Source organism: Hemibagrus wyckioides, linkage group LG05, assembly GCF_019097595.1.
Source record: "Hemibagrus wyckioides isolate EC202008001 linkage group LG05, SWU_Hwy_1.0, whole genome shotgun sequence".
Taxonomy (NCBI): Eukaryota; Metazoa; Chordata; class Actinopteri; order Siluriformes; family Bagridae; genus Hemibagrus; species Hemibagrus wyckioides.
The window spans coordinates 11,189,788-11,205,767 of NC_080714.1; the positions used below are offsets into that span (position 1 = coordinate 11,189,788).

At 37.3% G+C, this 15,980-nt stretch overlaps 1 protein-coding gene across 6 annotated transcripts in view; it reads left to right on the forward strand.

Annotated features, from left to right (window-relative positions):
• Positions 1-461: 461 nt before the first annotated feature.
• The window catches only part of LOC131353039 (cyclin-dependent kinase 17-like), a 32,983-nt gene continuing 17,464 nt past the window's right edge, over positions 462-15,980 (forward strand). The window contains exons 1-6 of one of the 6 annotated variants that reach the window (XM_058389728.1): positions 462-1,136; positions 7,023-7,175; positions 9,359-9,505; positions 12,041-12,174; positions 12,901-13,026; positions 14,674-14,730. In XM_058389728.1, the coding sequence (XP_058245711.1) occupies positions 7,046-7,175; positions 9,359-9,505; positions 12,041-12,174; positions 12,901-13,026; positions 14,674-14,730 (594 nt within the window). In that variant the 5' untranslated portion in view covers positions 462-1,136; positions 7,023-7,045. The remainder of the gene's footprint in view (positions 1,137-7,022; positions 7,176-9,358; positions 9,506-12,040; positions 12,175-12,900; positions 13,027-14,673; positions 14,731-15,980) is intronic. The other 5 variants (XM_058389722.1, XM_058389723.1, XM_058389725.1 and 2 more) reach the window with 5 other exon arrangements.

A 15,980-nucleotide genomic window follows, 5' to 3' on the forward strand; every position in this document is an offset into this window, starting at 1 on the left:
ATGACGAGCATCTGCTGAACAGATATTTGAATTTTATCATTAATGTTGAATTTAACAAGATTGGATGAGAAAGTTGACCCATTAGGCAGATGTAAAAGTCATCACCAAGTAATAACATGATTCAGCCACTAGACACCCTTTCACGTCTGGTTACAAATCTATCCAGCAGTCATGTCTCCAGCTCTGACAGTTGAGTAAGGTAGAAAATGTTAAGACCAAATCACTGAAATATTGTGTCTTGTCAAGTACAGAGGAAAAAGTAATGTGAGCTAAATTCCTGCCTATCTCTGACTAAAGAAGAGGTATTACAATGACTTGCAGAAATACCTCCACACACATGGGGCACTTTACACGAGAGAATGTACAGCATAAGCGCTCATCAAGGGGAAGATGGAAAGGATAGGGGGTCATTAGTAAAGACTTGGGTATTTATTGCATATTTATCAGCAGCCTGTGTATTTTAATTCAATCATTTTAGCATTATTATTTACTCGGGTGTAAAAGCGTACAAGAACCTGAAAATAAATCTGAGATTTTGAGTCACTTTAATTTAAAACACAAGTTTAATACTGCTATTTGTCGATGATGATGATGATGATGATGATGAGCACCAAAAAAGGAGGAAGTGATCACTACAAAAATCAAACATCGTTCTTTAAACCCGCCGTTCCGCCATGCTGATTAAAAACAACAAAAACGTTGATGTGTGTTTAGGGAGAAGCCAGTGTGTCCACGTCTCACACCCCTTGCAGTGTTTTCCGGGATGGTTAGTGTAGCCTGCTCCGGCTACGCTCTGTGTGTGTGTGTGTGTGTGTGTGTGTGTGTGTGTGTGTGTGTGTGTGTGTTTTCAGTGTTCAGTGTTCGGGCATCCCCCCATGGTCAAGGACGAGGATGTGCTGGTGTAGTGGGAGAGGAAGTGGATGAGGGGTCCGGGTGAAACATCCAGTCCCGACACGGTTGAAAGAGTGTCATAACTGCGTGCCTTGGCTTTTGAATTTTGGTTTTTATTCCATTTTTATTTATTTATTTATTTGTCCGCGTTTCACACGCGAAGTTGACGCAGTGAGTTCAGCCGTGGCTCAGGACGCTGGGACACTGCGGCTGGAGTGTGGGACCACCCCGGGATTTCAGCGCAGGTACAAACATCACATACTGGCGCTTTCAGTACAATCAGTACTGACTCTCACTTTTGTTGTAAATGTTATCATCTATACTGAAATACTTACCTACCAACCAGCGCGTGTGTCAAATATGCACTGCATTTCTCTTCTTTTGAGTTATATTTTATTCCATCCTATATGCTGCACCATACTGTTAGGTTTCTTTTAACAACAACAACAACAATAATAATAATAATAACCACCGTAGCGTTTATTTCTGTAACTGGTAGGTAAGAGTCGCTAAAACCGTGCTAATGAGCTACTAAACTATTCTGCTACTGCTGGCTAACTTCAGCTAGCAAGCTAACAACAACAAAGATGCTAACTAGCTAGTTGTCTTAATAAGCTTCCATACCCATGCCTTGTTGGCTAATCAGTTTGTGGTTAACCAGGTTGAGACGAATTACTTATCGGAACCAACTGGAAATCGCTGAAGTACGAGTTTAACTAAGTGTGCTACGGAGTTCTCAGAAATGAGCTAGATGGCTAACTAGCCAGCCAGCGTGATGGGTCTATGGACAGAGTAAGCTGGCTAATTTTCTCGCAGGCACCGTTGCTCTTAGTTTCGTTTCTGGTTTTGTCAGAGGCAACAAAGATGCACTTTTAGGAGAGAAACTTAATTCCGCATGTGTTCCGCATAAAATGAACTTGCTTTGTCTTCCGTGCCTCCGAAAGCACCACTTAATTGAAATGCAAAGCCTGCGCGGTGCGTACTGACAGTGAAACGAGGCTCAAATTGGGTCCTTGTGTTCGAAATCGCCGTTCCACCTTAAATGATTGCAGTTACGATGTTAAGCCTGTAGAGGGCTCACTCACTCACTCATTCATTCATTTATTCATTCATCACCGCTTATTCTGCTCTGGCTTGCAGTGGATCCACACTGTTCCGGTAATACACCCGAGGGGACAGTAATTCCATCGCAGGACACACACATGTAAACATTCATACACTCGTAGAGCAATTTTGCAATTCCAGGAAACCTAGCATGTTTTATGGAGAAGAGTGGATGCTGTTAAAGCAATGAACATAACTGCATATTAATATCCATGGTTTTATAATGGTATCTTCATTACGCAGGTGTCCACATACTTTTGGCCATACAGTGTGACTTTAAAAGGTTAAAACCTGTTGGACCAGTGAACGGTCCAGTTTAAAAAGAAATTGATTTTGTGAAATAAGATCACCTGTCTCTCCAAAGTCCTCATCCATAAATAAGCCTACGTTTCCTGTAGGAGTTTATGTTAAGATCCCTGTTTGAAGGTTTAAAACATGGCAGGCTGCTAAAATGTCACCTGGGTGTATCAGAAAAGGACAGGCTCTTAGTACCAGTTCATTCCACTGTATTATACACTATTAAAGGTTTAATATGCTGTATAAAATGGATATTTCCCCACTTAAAGCCAATGTTTAACAGGAGAGAACACCTTGGACCACCAAAAATCTGCCACAGTCTTCTAACCTTCGTAAATGGGTTTTAAAATAGCTTTAGCCATGTTAAAAATCTTTTTTATCTTCAAATGTATGATTATATATTGTATTAAACATATATATAATATATAATGCCTCAAACAGACAAACAGAAACATCACAGTCATTAATATTGTATATCACTTCCTCAAATAGGATCATTTGGTCCTTTGGCACACCAGGCCTGTCACAAGTCTTCTCCACCATTTACATTGTATAAAATTTTTATGATTACTAAATATGTAGTATGTCATTAGTTGTACACTGCCTTAAAGGCTATATGACACAAGTAAATGACTTGTAATGTCTGTTGACTGCAGGTATAAAACCATATTTGCTCTAGACTTCATGGGATTAGTAACATTCCAAGAGGTTGTACTTGGAATGAAACAGAACCAGTGATCTACTGTTATCACTAGGAGACTTCAGACTAATATTAACAATGATACAATTCTTACTCTTCTATTTGCATAATATGGCTCCTTGCTGGACCATGGCTAAATTAGTCTGGAGCTGTACTGTTTACTGCGTTGTATGACCAGGTCATGTTTGTAATGGAGGTGTTGGGAAACATTATCTATAATGAGCAATAGTTTAGCCACAATCCTCTCCTGAACATGCAACTACATGTCCAAATTGGTCCCAATGACCTATCTGTCTAGCTTTCCCAATTCGTTTATTCAGTCTGCTGGCATTTTCTGCCTTAATGCCTAGCATCTACTAAGTAGTGAGGTTTGATTTGTGGTAAATGCAATAGAGAAGGCAAGGAACATGAGACACAAATCGTTGCCTGTTTTGTCCAAATGAAGCAAGCTATAGTACTACACACAGCTGGTCAGCGCAAGCCTTAAGAAACCCCAAGCTAATTCTGTCTGGCCCCATAGGCTTACCCTAATGGAATCATACATCTCTTTATTCTTCCAAAAGTGTTTTACTCCAATTTATCAGTGTAATTCCCTTATTCTTTAATACAGCCAGTATTATTAAGTCACTACAGTGAGACTGACTAAGGAAAGGAATGTAGCTATGAAAGTGAATGTAGGACCCATAAATGTGTCCTCAAAGTGTAATGTGTTATGGGTGAGGAAGACTTTGAGCCAGGCTTGGAACAAATTGTCCTGTTTTAGGAAGGTTTGTTCTTACAGACAGAGGTGAGATTTTAATCTGCTAAAACATAGTAACATATGACATGATCTAAACGTTTTTGGTGAAAGTTGCCTTAAAAGAGACTCATCTTAGTGAAGAAGTAGTAGTATGTAAACAAAGTTGATCAAATGGATTGTTATATGTACTTTCATCCAAACTGGCAGAAAACATACAAATGTTAAAGACAAGAATCAATGCCAGATGGTTACAAAAACAAGCCCTGTGTCCAGGAGATATAGCTAACATGAATCTAATTCACAAAGCAATAACATTAGCTAGCTAGCATGTTATCTTCGAGAATGTGCTCATTAAACTGGTAGGAATGGGTTTTTTTTTTTGGTGTCCCTTTCACTTATTAAAATAAAACGTTAAACCCATGCTTCCTTCTACAAAGCATAATAAAGACCTCTCATTAGAGCATTCGGACTTCTGGGAACGTCCTACAAAATGACAACGTTTACACAGTGCGATGTCATGTAAATCTACTGGAAAATAGACATTTTATTCAATGCTGTGTATAAAAGAGTAAAGAAGATTTTGGCTCAGGCTGGACCCAACATTTTAGGAAGACATGGTGGAACTTTCATATAGTGGTCTGAGCAATGACTTATTGAAAACATGGTGAGTACATCTTGGCCCAGCATAAATAATCTCTTAAAAATCACTGAGCATTGGTTCATATAATAGTGGTGTAATGCTGTTGTACTACACTCCACACAGATCACAGTGCCCTCTATCGGTGCGATATCTTTCCTGCAGTCATTTAAGGTGGAACGGCGCATATTAATGAAAGGCTGCCCATTTTTTCTTTAAGAAACCAACTTCAGGCTCATAATAGTGCAGTGAAACAAACGAGCGTGTATTTGTTTTATCCACAGCAATGAACAGCGTTTACTAGTTTGCTTTATCGTCGTACATAGAGAACGCAGCATAAAGCATGTTCACAGACAAATGTGTAAAGTGTGGAAGCTAGTTAAACAGTGTGTTTTGGTAAGAAAATCACTTACCAAACCACTTACCCTTTTTTGGGGCAGTGGTACATTTGTTGAAGCAGAAAAGCACCACATATTCCTACATTCTACAATGACCAAACTAACAAGATTGTCTTGTTGTGTTTCATTTGTGCCAGAAAAGCCATTCATATTTAAGCAACCAGAGAAGTGTAGCCCATTTCGTGTTGAACTCAAGACACAAAATCCATGATATAATAGGTTTGGGTATTTGGATTGAGCTCAGTCGGTTCACATTGAACTATCTGAGATTGGTTATTTGATATTAAATAGATTTCGAACCAGCAGGTTTTGAGAGAGATGTCTTATTCTTAGTGAACTTGGCAGGGTTCATGCATCAGCAATCAGCAAAAATTTGATGTTGCTTTTGTGCCTTCTTTATTTTCAGTGCTCCTTGGCTGAGGATTTGATTGATGCTTCTTTGTATTTATCTTGTGTCTCATGTTCTAGTATTGATTAATTGATTCAGGTCTACATAAGTGACATGTCATGTAAAGCCAGCTAGCTATATAATATGAGATCATATTCAGCTCTTGGTAGAAGATCTGTTTAGGCAAGTTTCATGAATAGCTTTGTCAAAAATGTATTCAGATTATGTTGCTTTCAAAAAATAAAAAATACATTTAGAAACTAATTGGCTAGTCATGATATAAAGCTTTAGGGGTTTGATTGGCCATTGAACCACTTTAGTCTTGCACAGATCCCATTTTCTACCGTTTAGCTATCAAAGCATTAACCTCACAAAATGTATTAGTTAATGGAAGAGATGAATTGTGCTCAAAGTTTAGACAGTAATATTAAGTTATTTATCCTTCATAACAAAATATGTAGCATATTTGATTAGCTCTAATTCAGGGACAGTGATGGGTCAGTAGCTTAATGCTCCAAGTTACTGATCAGAAGGTCAAGGACTCAAGCCATAGCACTGCCAAACTTTGTTGTATGATGGCTTTGACTCTAACTTATTAACAAGCTGGGATATGAGAAGAAAAAAAATCACTGAAAAAATTCACTGTGCTTTAATATATATGTGATAAATAAAGGGTTCTTCCTCTTTTAATCTGTGTATTGTCTGCCGTTGAACAATATAGTCGTTCAAACTGGTGATTATTTGTGTGGCTAATCAGTTAGAATAGAATACACATCAGTACGTTTTGACTGCAGATCGTTGAGTTTTGCTGCATTTGGTGGTTGGGGCAGAAATAACAATGCAACATTGGAATCTGCCTTTCATTGTTAATGATTCAGTGTATTTTAGGGCAAGGGTCCACAGATAATGATCACATCTATCATCAGCTGGATCGTGTGTTTGGAGCTGGAAAAAAAAGACATTAAATTAAGCAGTGATTGAACGTTGCTTTCAAACATGTTTTCATGCAGGATCATAGTTGTCTGTCAAGATCACATTCAGTTGCGACACATGTGAGTGGATGGGAGCGGATTGGGGAATATGTTACCCCACATCCTATGTTAGGTGTTTAATACAAAAACTGACAATATTCTGACCCTCAGATAATAAATAGCTAATAAGCCTTTTAAAAAGTGCATGGTGTTTGTAAATTTGAAAAAAAAAAAGCTGACTGTAATCACAGTTTCTTGTCTATATGTATGCTTTATATGCATTCCTTTTTTGTCTAGTCCCATAAATATTGAATAAGAAATCAGAAACAGCATGAAGATGAGCTATATTGGGAGTATATGGGGTATATTTGGTTATATGCATGTAAATTCATAAGAGATGGTACAACAGGATTTACATTGCAAAATAGTAAGCAGTAAAGGGAGCGTAGAAAAAGTGCCACAGGAATTGTTAAATGGTTTGGATGGCTGTGCTGTATAACTAGTTCTATGTCCTTGCTGTTGTTGAACCACAGAAGAAGGAAAAATAAGAGCACATAGTAAAAAAAAATGTGTTTCGGCAGGAAAGCCCACAGATCTGAACAGTAGACCCGTCTTTGAGAATCACAGATCTACATCACATTAGTCTTACAGGAAATCATGTAAGATGTAAGCAGAGGACTAGGCTGTGAAAGGCTTTTTAGGTATTGTTAAATATATTCACCAATATCACTATCAAATTTAATAACGGTGAATGATATGAAAGACCACAGATCAAAAAAAATCTGTTATTATTTTCATGTTCATCATTTTATACTGAAAGTTCTTTAAAAAAAAAAAAAAAAAAGGCTAATACACTGAAGCTGTAGCTTAATGACTGAAGCATGAATGTCCTTACAGGCCTCTGAATGAAGTGAGCTCAGATGGACCGCATGAAGATCATTAAGCGACGCTTGTCTATGAGCCTGCGCAGTGCCCGGCCTGTGGACGAAAACCTGTCAGAGCTTGCAGAACACGGAGCAGCTGATGAGCCACCTACGTCACGGGAAAATGGTGAGGAAACACATTTGGACTGAAAGCCTCTGTAGCTAGTTCCTTTGATGGCAGGCTGTGATATGTAATGCATGTGTGAGGATAAAATGAGTGAATCAGATTTATGAGAACCATGTATTGGTGAAGATAAATTGTTACCAAGCACTACACTCGGATAATCTAAGTAAGCAGACAGTGTGCTCACAGTTTAACGATCTAATAATTAAAGTGACTGCACTTCTATTCATATGTCCAAAAAATATTTAAATCATGACTATGCATTTTCTTTCTGCAAAACAAGAAAGTTTTGTTGAATTGTAGATTGTGCCACCTTTTGCTGGTAATTAATGTAAATATAAAGTATAATTATTAACATTGATTAAAGATATTTGACACTGAATTTCCAGCCCTGGAAGAAAAAGTATAGTAATATGATATGATGCTATCTGTTGTGGCACTCTTGTGTTTTATGTAGAGTTTTATGTTTTTTAGTAGAGCTAGAACACACAGGTGGTGTTTATATATAAAGAAAACAACTGAATGTCAAGGCTGGATGAAAGTGAAAGTAAGTGAAAATGAGTTTGAATCAAGGTCAGAGTGCTTAGTTGGCACTTGATATAATCCTGTCACTTTTGCATTCATTAAAAGTTAATGTACTTTTATTGTAAAGGAAAAGCAGGTTGTTATATTCCCTAGCCACAGACAAAGGAACATTGATCATTTAAAACTGGAAAAGGGGTTTAGAACAGCAAGAAGAGTTGTGGTACAGCCATATTCATGTACCGTAGGGGTCATAAGTTTGCATATGCCTTGCAGAATCTGCAAAATGTTGATCATTTTAAAAATTAAGGAGGATTCTAAAATTTGCTTTTTAAGAGTCACATGTTGTAAAAATTTTGATCAGGATAACTGGTGAATAATTATTTTGTTTAATTGATTCACTCAGCACTGACCATAGAAGCAACATAAGATATTTGCATGTTACCCAGTAGACAAAATAACAATTTACACCTCTCATCTTGTTCAAAAATTTACACACATCTGGCTCTTAATATATTGTGTTGCCTTCTTGAGAATCAGTGAAATGTATGCACCTTTTGTAATAGTTGTGTACGAGTCCCTCATTGTGAATAGACGGATCATATAGATTCTGTCGGAAAGGGGTCAAATATACAGAACATCCCGGCAAAGCAGTTTTTGAAGAGCAGTGGGCAGTTTAACTTTTCAGGACAAACAAGGGACTCATGAACGACTATCTCACACACACAAACAATCGTTGATCATCCAGGTAACAAAACACAGCACTAAGAATCAAGTGTATGTAAACTTTTGCACTGGATCATTTGTTTTTACTCAGTTATTATTATGGTTTTTTGACTCGGTTAAGTAAAATAGCTTATTCAGGACAGTACTAAATTAAATTCTAGATGCATTCTTTTTAATAAATGCTTTTATTTAAAAATAAATGAATATAAAAATTAACACACTGCAGAATTCTATAAGGCCCTTCTGTACTTATTCAGCTTAGCTAAACTTTCATGAATGTTTTTGTAATGGCCCAAAACATGTTAAACAAGTTATAGGCAGCTTGTGTAAAAGCTTAGAGTACAAAATCAGATCTTGTAGTGTTCGCGTTGAAGGCTGTTAAGTAATAAGACATAATACTATAAATCCAGATGGAGAAAGGGGACAGCAGTTTTACAAGTAGGCTAATATTGTGAAGTTCTGTTTGCAGTTTATTGAGATGTTGGCCTCCATATTGTAGTCACTGTTGGGCCTTGAAGCCAAATCCTTCTCCTGCACTGCTTAGTTATAAGCTATTAGGAAAAAGGTTTCTTGTTTTGTTTCTTTGTGGACGATCAGAAAGGGTTCCAGGTAGAACACAAACAGTCCAGAACAACCTCTTGGATTGTATTCTGTCGCATCTCACAACACTTAATAAATGAATCTTTTGTGAGTAAATATATCTGACCTATATCTGTGCCTTGTTGTCCAACTGACCAGTTTTGTAACTTTATATTTTAGTTTTTAGTTCTACTTTATGTCGGACTTTTTCCCTTGCATGGCTCCTGCTTTTACCTCTGTGTAACTCAGTACCCAACTCTCCTACAGCTGCCCGACTTTCTATTTCATTTCTCTCTCTCTCTCTCTCTCTCTCTCTCTCTCTTTCTCTCTCTCTCTCTCTCTCTCATGTCCTCTCTTAGAGTCCATGGTTTGCCCCGTGCCCCCTCCCGCATCCCAAAGTGCCCCTTCGTTCTTGCGCCACTATGCAGGGGGCTTGGGGCGCGGCGCGATGCGTAGAGATGGCCTGGACCGACCCTACCTTTCTCTTCACCGGACTGGCTCTCTTGGTGATTCTCTATCTTCCCTCTATTCTTTCCTTTCACTTTTGGGCATGTGCTGATATCATATTTTGATAATTAAAGTTATAATTATAAAAAAAAAGTGTCCTAATAATTTTTTACATTATTATATATTACACATAACCTCACAGTTAAAGCTAAACTATATACTTTTTAAAATATGTCTTAAGTACATTTTTAAATTACATTAAATCTAACAAAGGTATAATGTTTGCAAAATACTGGCTGGTTAAAGAGGTCCAGTACAAATTCGCTAATATAAAAATTACCTGATATTCACAATATCATCCACATTGAATATTTCAGTTTGATTACATAACCCTTTATCGGCACATGTCTAATCTTTTATAGTTCTCCTTTGCATGGATCTCTGACTTTTCTGTATAGCTCTGTGGTTTCTTGTTTTTGCTTATGTACTTCAATTTGCAAATGTCAGTATATAGGTGTTTGTCAAGCACCAAATGTTAATACTTCTGTTCAGTCTTTTTTGAGTGTTGTGTTATTACAGATATATAAAGAGCCAAACTAGTATAAAGACAACTTGTTTATTAAATGTAGTTTTTAAAAAGTTTTTTTTAGTTAGTTTTAGCCCATATTTTAAAAATAGCAAAAGAATTCAACCTAAACATCATCTGGGTTACAAATGATACATAGACCCATTGTTCCAGTCAGCATTTTTATTCAAACCAATATACACTTCTCAAAATTCAATATTTATCAGTGAAAAAAATGCTCATTCAGCCTAGTACATGGTAGAATCACCTTTTGCTTCAAGCTTTAAATGTGTCGGGTAAGTTCCTACCAGCTCACTGAATGAGTGATTTCTTACACCCATTCTTTCCTCCAGCTTTCTACCTGGTTATTCAGGTTTTTTCTGTGACTGCAGTTTTCAAACAGAGCAACAGATTCTTGATTTGATTGAGATTGGGATACTGACTAGGTCACTTTTAAACATTCTTCTTTAGTTGTTCAGCCACTCCTTTGTTGTTATTGCCTTTGTGCTCGGGTGTTATTGTCCTACTGAATGAAAGTTCTCCCAAGCTTTTTATTTGCAGAATAAAGCAGTCTTGCAGTATCTTCATGTATTTTGAACCATTCATACATCTTTCCGTTTTAACAAGATACCAGTCCCTGTTGAGGAGAGTCCCTTCACCCACACCTCACTTATGGGATGGTGTTTGTTGAGAATGAGCAGTGTCAGGTTTGCACCACACATTAGTGTTTTGAATTTTGGTCAAGAAGCTCTTTTGTCTTAGCTGACTACAACACTTTTCACTGGGTGACTTTGATGCTTGGAAACCAAATGTGCTTTTAAGTGGCCACGCTCCAATTTAAGCCAGCTTCTTTCTTTCTGTCTGTCTGTCTGTCTTTTTTTTGTCCCTCACATTCAGTCCAGCTGTATACAGAGCTCTTGCTCTCATTGATTGGTGTACTTTGACTTCAGACTCTATAGGTCCTTCAATGAAATTGTTGGCCTCTCTGTGGCTTTCCTTTGAGTTGCCTTCTTGCTCTGACTTTTGAGGCATGACCTAGGCAGCAGCTGGGTCTGAAACTAGGTACACTATTGATTCAGCAGTACTCACTGGGATGTCCAAAAACTTGGTTATTATTTTGTAGCCTTTTCCTATCTTGTGCTTGTCTGTTCATATTTATCTTCATTTTCAACGGCTGACAAAAAGAAAACGGATTCACAGTCTGACAAAAATAGGTCAGGAGTGAAAAACAGTCAGTTCTTTTGTCAGTTTGTCAGTTCTTCTCCACTAGCCCTCTCTCTTTAGCAACCAAGAATGTTGAAGGCAGATATGCTTCTCCTGATACACTTGAAGCCAGCCTCTGCATATTTTTGAGCTGTTGCTCTTGATCTGTCAAAGGGCATCATAACTCACTCTGAGGAATCCTCTCACATCCACAGTTCCCCGATTGATTGGGGGTATGGTGATGTCATTTGTCTGACAAAGAAAGCACAGCCATTTTACCTCTTGTTAAACTCTTGATCTCCCAAAGTTAAGGCAAACACTTTTTCCACTCGACTTGACACCACTTGACAATATTTTTTCTTTTGCCCATTTCTCCTTTCTACATACTACAACACCCTTTTATCTGCTGGACAGTAAGAATTTTTACTAAAACTTGGTTTAGTATACTGTTAAATGCACTAATTAGACTTTACTTGTTGATCTTGCATAACAGTAGTGCATATATTAAAAAGATCAGACAAAGAAGCAGCAGTAGGAGTGCTACAAATATTATATAAGCTTTGGAAGTTATAGGTTTAGTTAGGAGTATTAGTTACATTAAGAACTTCTCTAAATTGGTGTTTCTTGCCTTGTTAATGATCAAATAATTTCAGTATAATCAGTGAGACAAATGGGATTAGCTGGTCTTTAAAGTCTTTACAGTCTCTTAAGTGGCAATCCATGTAAATATGTAAATTTTCTTAAAACTGCTTCTATTGGGATTATAGGTTTAAAAGAAATTAGTGATTTACTCCATAGTGGTGTGTGTGTGTGTGTGTGTGTGTAGGCATAGTGCATGAAAATGTGAAAATGGGGTCTGATGGAGAGAGTGATCAGGCATCAGGGACTTCATCCGATGAGGTACAGAGTCCTGTCCGAGTGCGAATGCGTAACAACCACTCACGGCGTATCTGCAATGAGGTAATACACAATCATCTGGAACAGAAGATGTACCATCCACATAACTATCCATTATATATGTACGCCCTCTTTCTCTTGCACACATACTCACAACAATACAAGCATAAATGGCAAATGTTATTAGTTCTGGACAGAGATGGACAGAGATGCGTCTGTATTCACATTGTACTTAGGGCACTAAGAGCGGAGCTTAATGCTTGTGTTGCCTTTTTGCTGATGAGTTGTTTCATTTAAAATTGCTATCCATTAGCAGTGTTGTTTTTTCTCTTCCCAGTGGCTCTCTATAAAACACAATACTGTAATGTGAACTAGAAAAAAATGACCAAAATGTTTCACAAATGGAAAATATTTATTTTTAATACTTGTTTTATACTTTTCAATACTATTTTAATTTGTAGTGATCAAAATAATAATAAAAAAAAGCTACTCAAGGATACATCTTAGAGCAGGAGTATGGTGAACTGGGGAGGGTTTTAAACCACAGTGAACTGAATTTGTGCTGTATATGTACATCATTTGAACTCACTGCTACATCATATCACACATTCATTTGTGTTTCTGCAGGATAAGCATTTTCTGCTTTTTGCCATAAATACTTAGCGATGTTTTTTTTTTTTTCATCTCCATGTCTTTCTTCCACATAAGAGTTATTGATTTTAAATGCATGTGTAACTTGATTCCTCTTCCTCTTCCTCAGTCACACCCACATTCTCTCTTCCTCTGTAGGACATTAATAAGCGTCTATCACTGCCGGTGGATATCCGTTTGCCGGAGGGGTATCTAGAAAAATTTGCTATGAACAGTCCTCCTTTTGACAAACCCTTGAGTCGGAGGCTACGGCGAGCTTCATTGGTAAGCCAGTTGCTTAGAGAATGCTCATAGTATTTTGATATTACTATTAGCATAAGTTGTTCTTCAATGTTTCTTTTAATTTTCTGCTCAAAGACTACTGATTTAATTTACCCTTTAAATACCAGTTTAATGGGTGTGTTACAGCACAGACCTGCTCTGGGTATCTCTTTCTTTCTTTCTTTCTTTCTTTCTTTCTTTCTTTCTTTCTTTCTTTCTTTCTTTCTTTCTTTCTTTCTTTCTTTCTTTCTTTCTTTCTTTCTTTCTTTCTTTCTTTCTTTCTTTCTTTCTCTCTTTCTTTCTTTCTTTCTTTCTTTCTTTCTCTCTTTCTTTCTCTCTTTCTTTCTCTCTTTCTTTCTTTCTTTCTTTCTTTCAATCAAATGATCTTATGTAGTCCTGTAAAGTGAACATATTTGGCCATATTTCTCTTTATAATTGCTTAAACAAATCCATAATTTAAATGTTTAACTATTTAATGGCTTAAGTTGATTCCATGCTACAATTGAAATAATTTTTAATTAGTTCTTAGACACACATCAGCTTTGACACACACCAGATGGTTTTAGTTTTATTTAAAAATAAATTAAAGCAATAGAGTTGGCTGACAGAAGTAAAACCTGGTGTAGATCAAACCTCGAAGTTTGATGTGTTATGAATTCTTATATATGTTTTCTGCTCATAATAGTTTGGATTATTTGAACTACTGTAGACCAACTGTCAGCTTCATTTCCAGCCACAGAACTGTTACTTAAAGATTTTTATTGTTTTTTTTATTTATTTATTTATTTATTTATTTTTGCACTATTTTGTGTAAATTATAGAAACTGTTGTAGGAGAATATCCCAGGATATCACAGAGATTACAAACTGATGTTTGCTTTTGACCTGTATTTTCAAGACTTTATTAATTGTACTGCTGCCACATGATTGGCTGATTAGATAACTGTAGTAACTGGTGAATATATATTAGGAGTGCAACTTAAGTCAACTATCTGTATCTGCTTAGCATTCCACAGGTCTCTGTAATCAAATTTGAACCTGATGTTGGTGAGGCTTAATACAGAAAGGGGGATTCTTACAGATCTCACAGAACTCTTGCAGTGTGTGTAGGTCTGAGGGAAATGTATAATGTTGGTATGACGATGACCAACATGCTGTATTTCTAATGTTGGTCAGATGAGACACTGATGATACATGGAAGTGAAGACATTCACCCTCTGGCAGAAACTCAAATAGTAAAAAAAAAAAAAAAAAAAATCAGTATCATCATGGTGCACACAGTGTGCCCTTAGGTGTGTATTAGCCTAGTTTCTGTCCCATAAGTGACCAAAGTGTTCAACCCAGCAGGCATAAGAGAAAGAAGAGCAAATTGTTGGATGCAGGGGTGGACATGCTGGGCCAGAGATTTTATGAAGCATTTTGTTACTATATATAGTTATTATGCATATTATATTTATCTGTATTTCCTTTTATTTGGATGTATTTGTTTTGCCATTCGAGTCTAGTAAATGTGTAAACACACTACATGCAAGATGCAAAAAAATCCAAATAAAATAAAATACAGATAATTATAATCTCAACATACTACAGACAGAAAATGTCACTTTGAAGCATGACTGCTACAATCTTACTGTTTATTTCTCTTACACAGTCTGAAATTGGCTTTGGGAAACTGGAGACATACATCAAATTGGACAAACTCGGAGAAGTAAGTTTATAATCTTGTAATCATCTAGCATCTCACAGCATCAACTCTAAATTAAGCATTTGAAAATAAACCTAAATGGACATGTTTTCGAAAAACACTACATGCATGTATGAATATCTATAGCCCAAACTCCCATATACTCATGAGCATCCATAAGGAATCGTCTGTCACAGCATGGTTAGTGCTTTTCCAAAACACTTCAGATTCTTCCCACTTAAAGGAACAGTTTGACCTTAAATTTTAAAGCATTTCCTTACATAATGTTTTACCAGAACAATATCTATCTATCTATCTGTCTCTGTCTGTCTGTCTGTCTGTCTGTCTGTCTGTCTATCTGTCTGTCTGTCTATCTATCTATCTATCTATCTATCTATCTATCTATCTATCTATCTATCTATCTATCTATCTATCTATCTATCCATACACTGATCAGGCATAACATTATGAGCAGTGAGAGGTGAAGTGAATAACACTGATTATCTCCTCATCATGGCACCTGTTAGTGGGTGGGATATATTAGGCAGCAAGTGAACATTTTGTCCTCAAAGTTGATGTATTAGAAGCAGGAAAAATGGGTAAGCGTAAGGATTTGAGCGAGTTTGACAAGGGCCAAATTGTGATGGCTAGATGACTGGATCAGAGCATCTCCAAAACTGCAGCTCTTATGGGGTGTTCCCAGTTTGCAGTGGTCAGTATCTATCAAAAGTGGTTCAAGGAAGGAACAGTGGTGAACCGGCAGCAGGGTCATGGGCGGCTAAGGCTCACTGATGCATGTGGGGAGCAAAGTCTGACCTGTGTCGTCTGATCCAACAGACAAGCTACAGTTGCTCAAATTTCTGAATAAGTTAATGCTGGTTCTGATAGAAAGGTGTCAGAATACACGGTGCATCACAGTTTTGTTTTTGCATATGGGGCTGCATAACCACAAACCAGTCAGGGTGCCCACACTGACCCCTATTCACCAAATGAAAGTGGGCACGTGCGCATCAGAACTAGACCATGGAGCAATGGAAGAAGGTGGCCTGGTCTGATGAATCACGTTTTCTTTTTCTTCACGTGGATAGCTGGGCGCGTGTATGTCGCTTACCTGGGGAACAGATGGCACCAGGATGCACTATGGGAAGAAGGCAAGCAGGCAGAGGCAGTATCATGCTTTGGGCAATGTTTTGCTGGGAAACCTTGGGTCCTGCCGTCCATGTGGATGTTACTTTTACACGTACAACCTACCTAAGCATTATTGCAGACCGTGT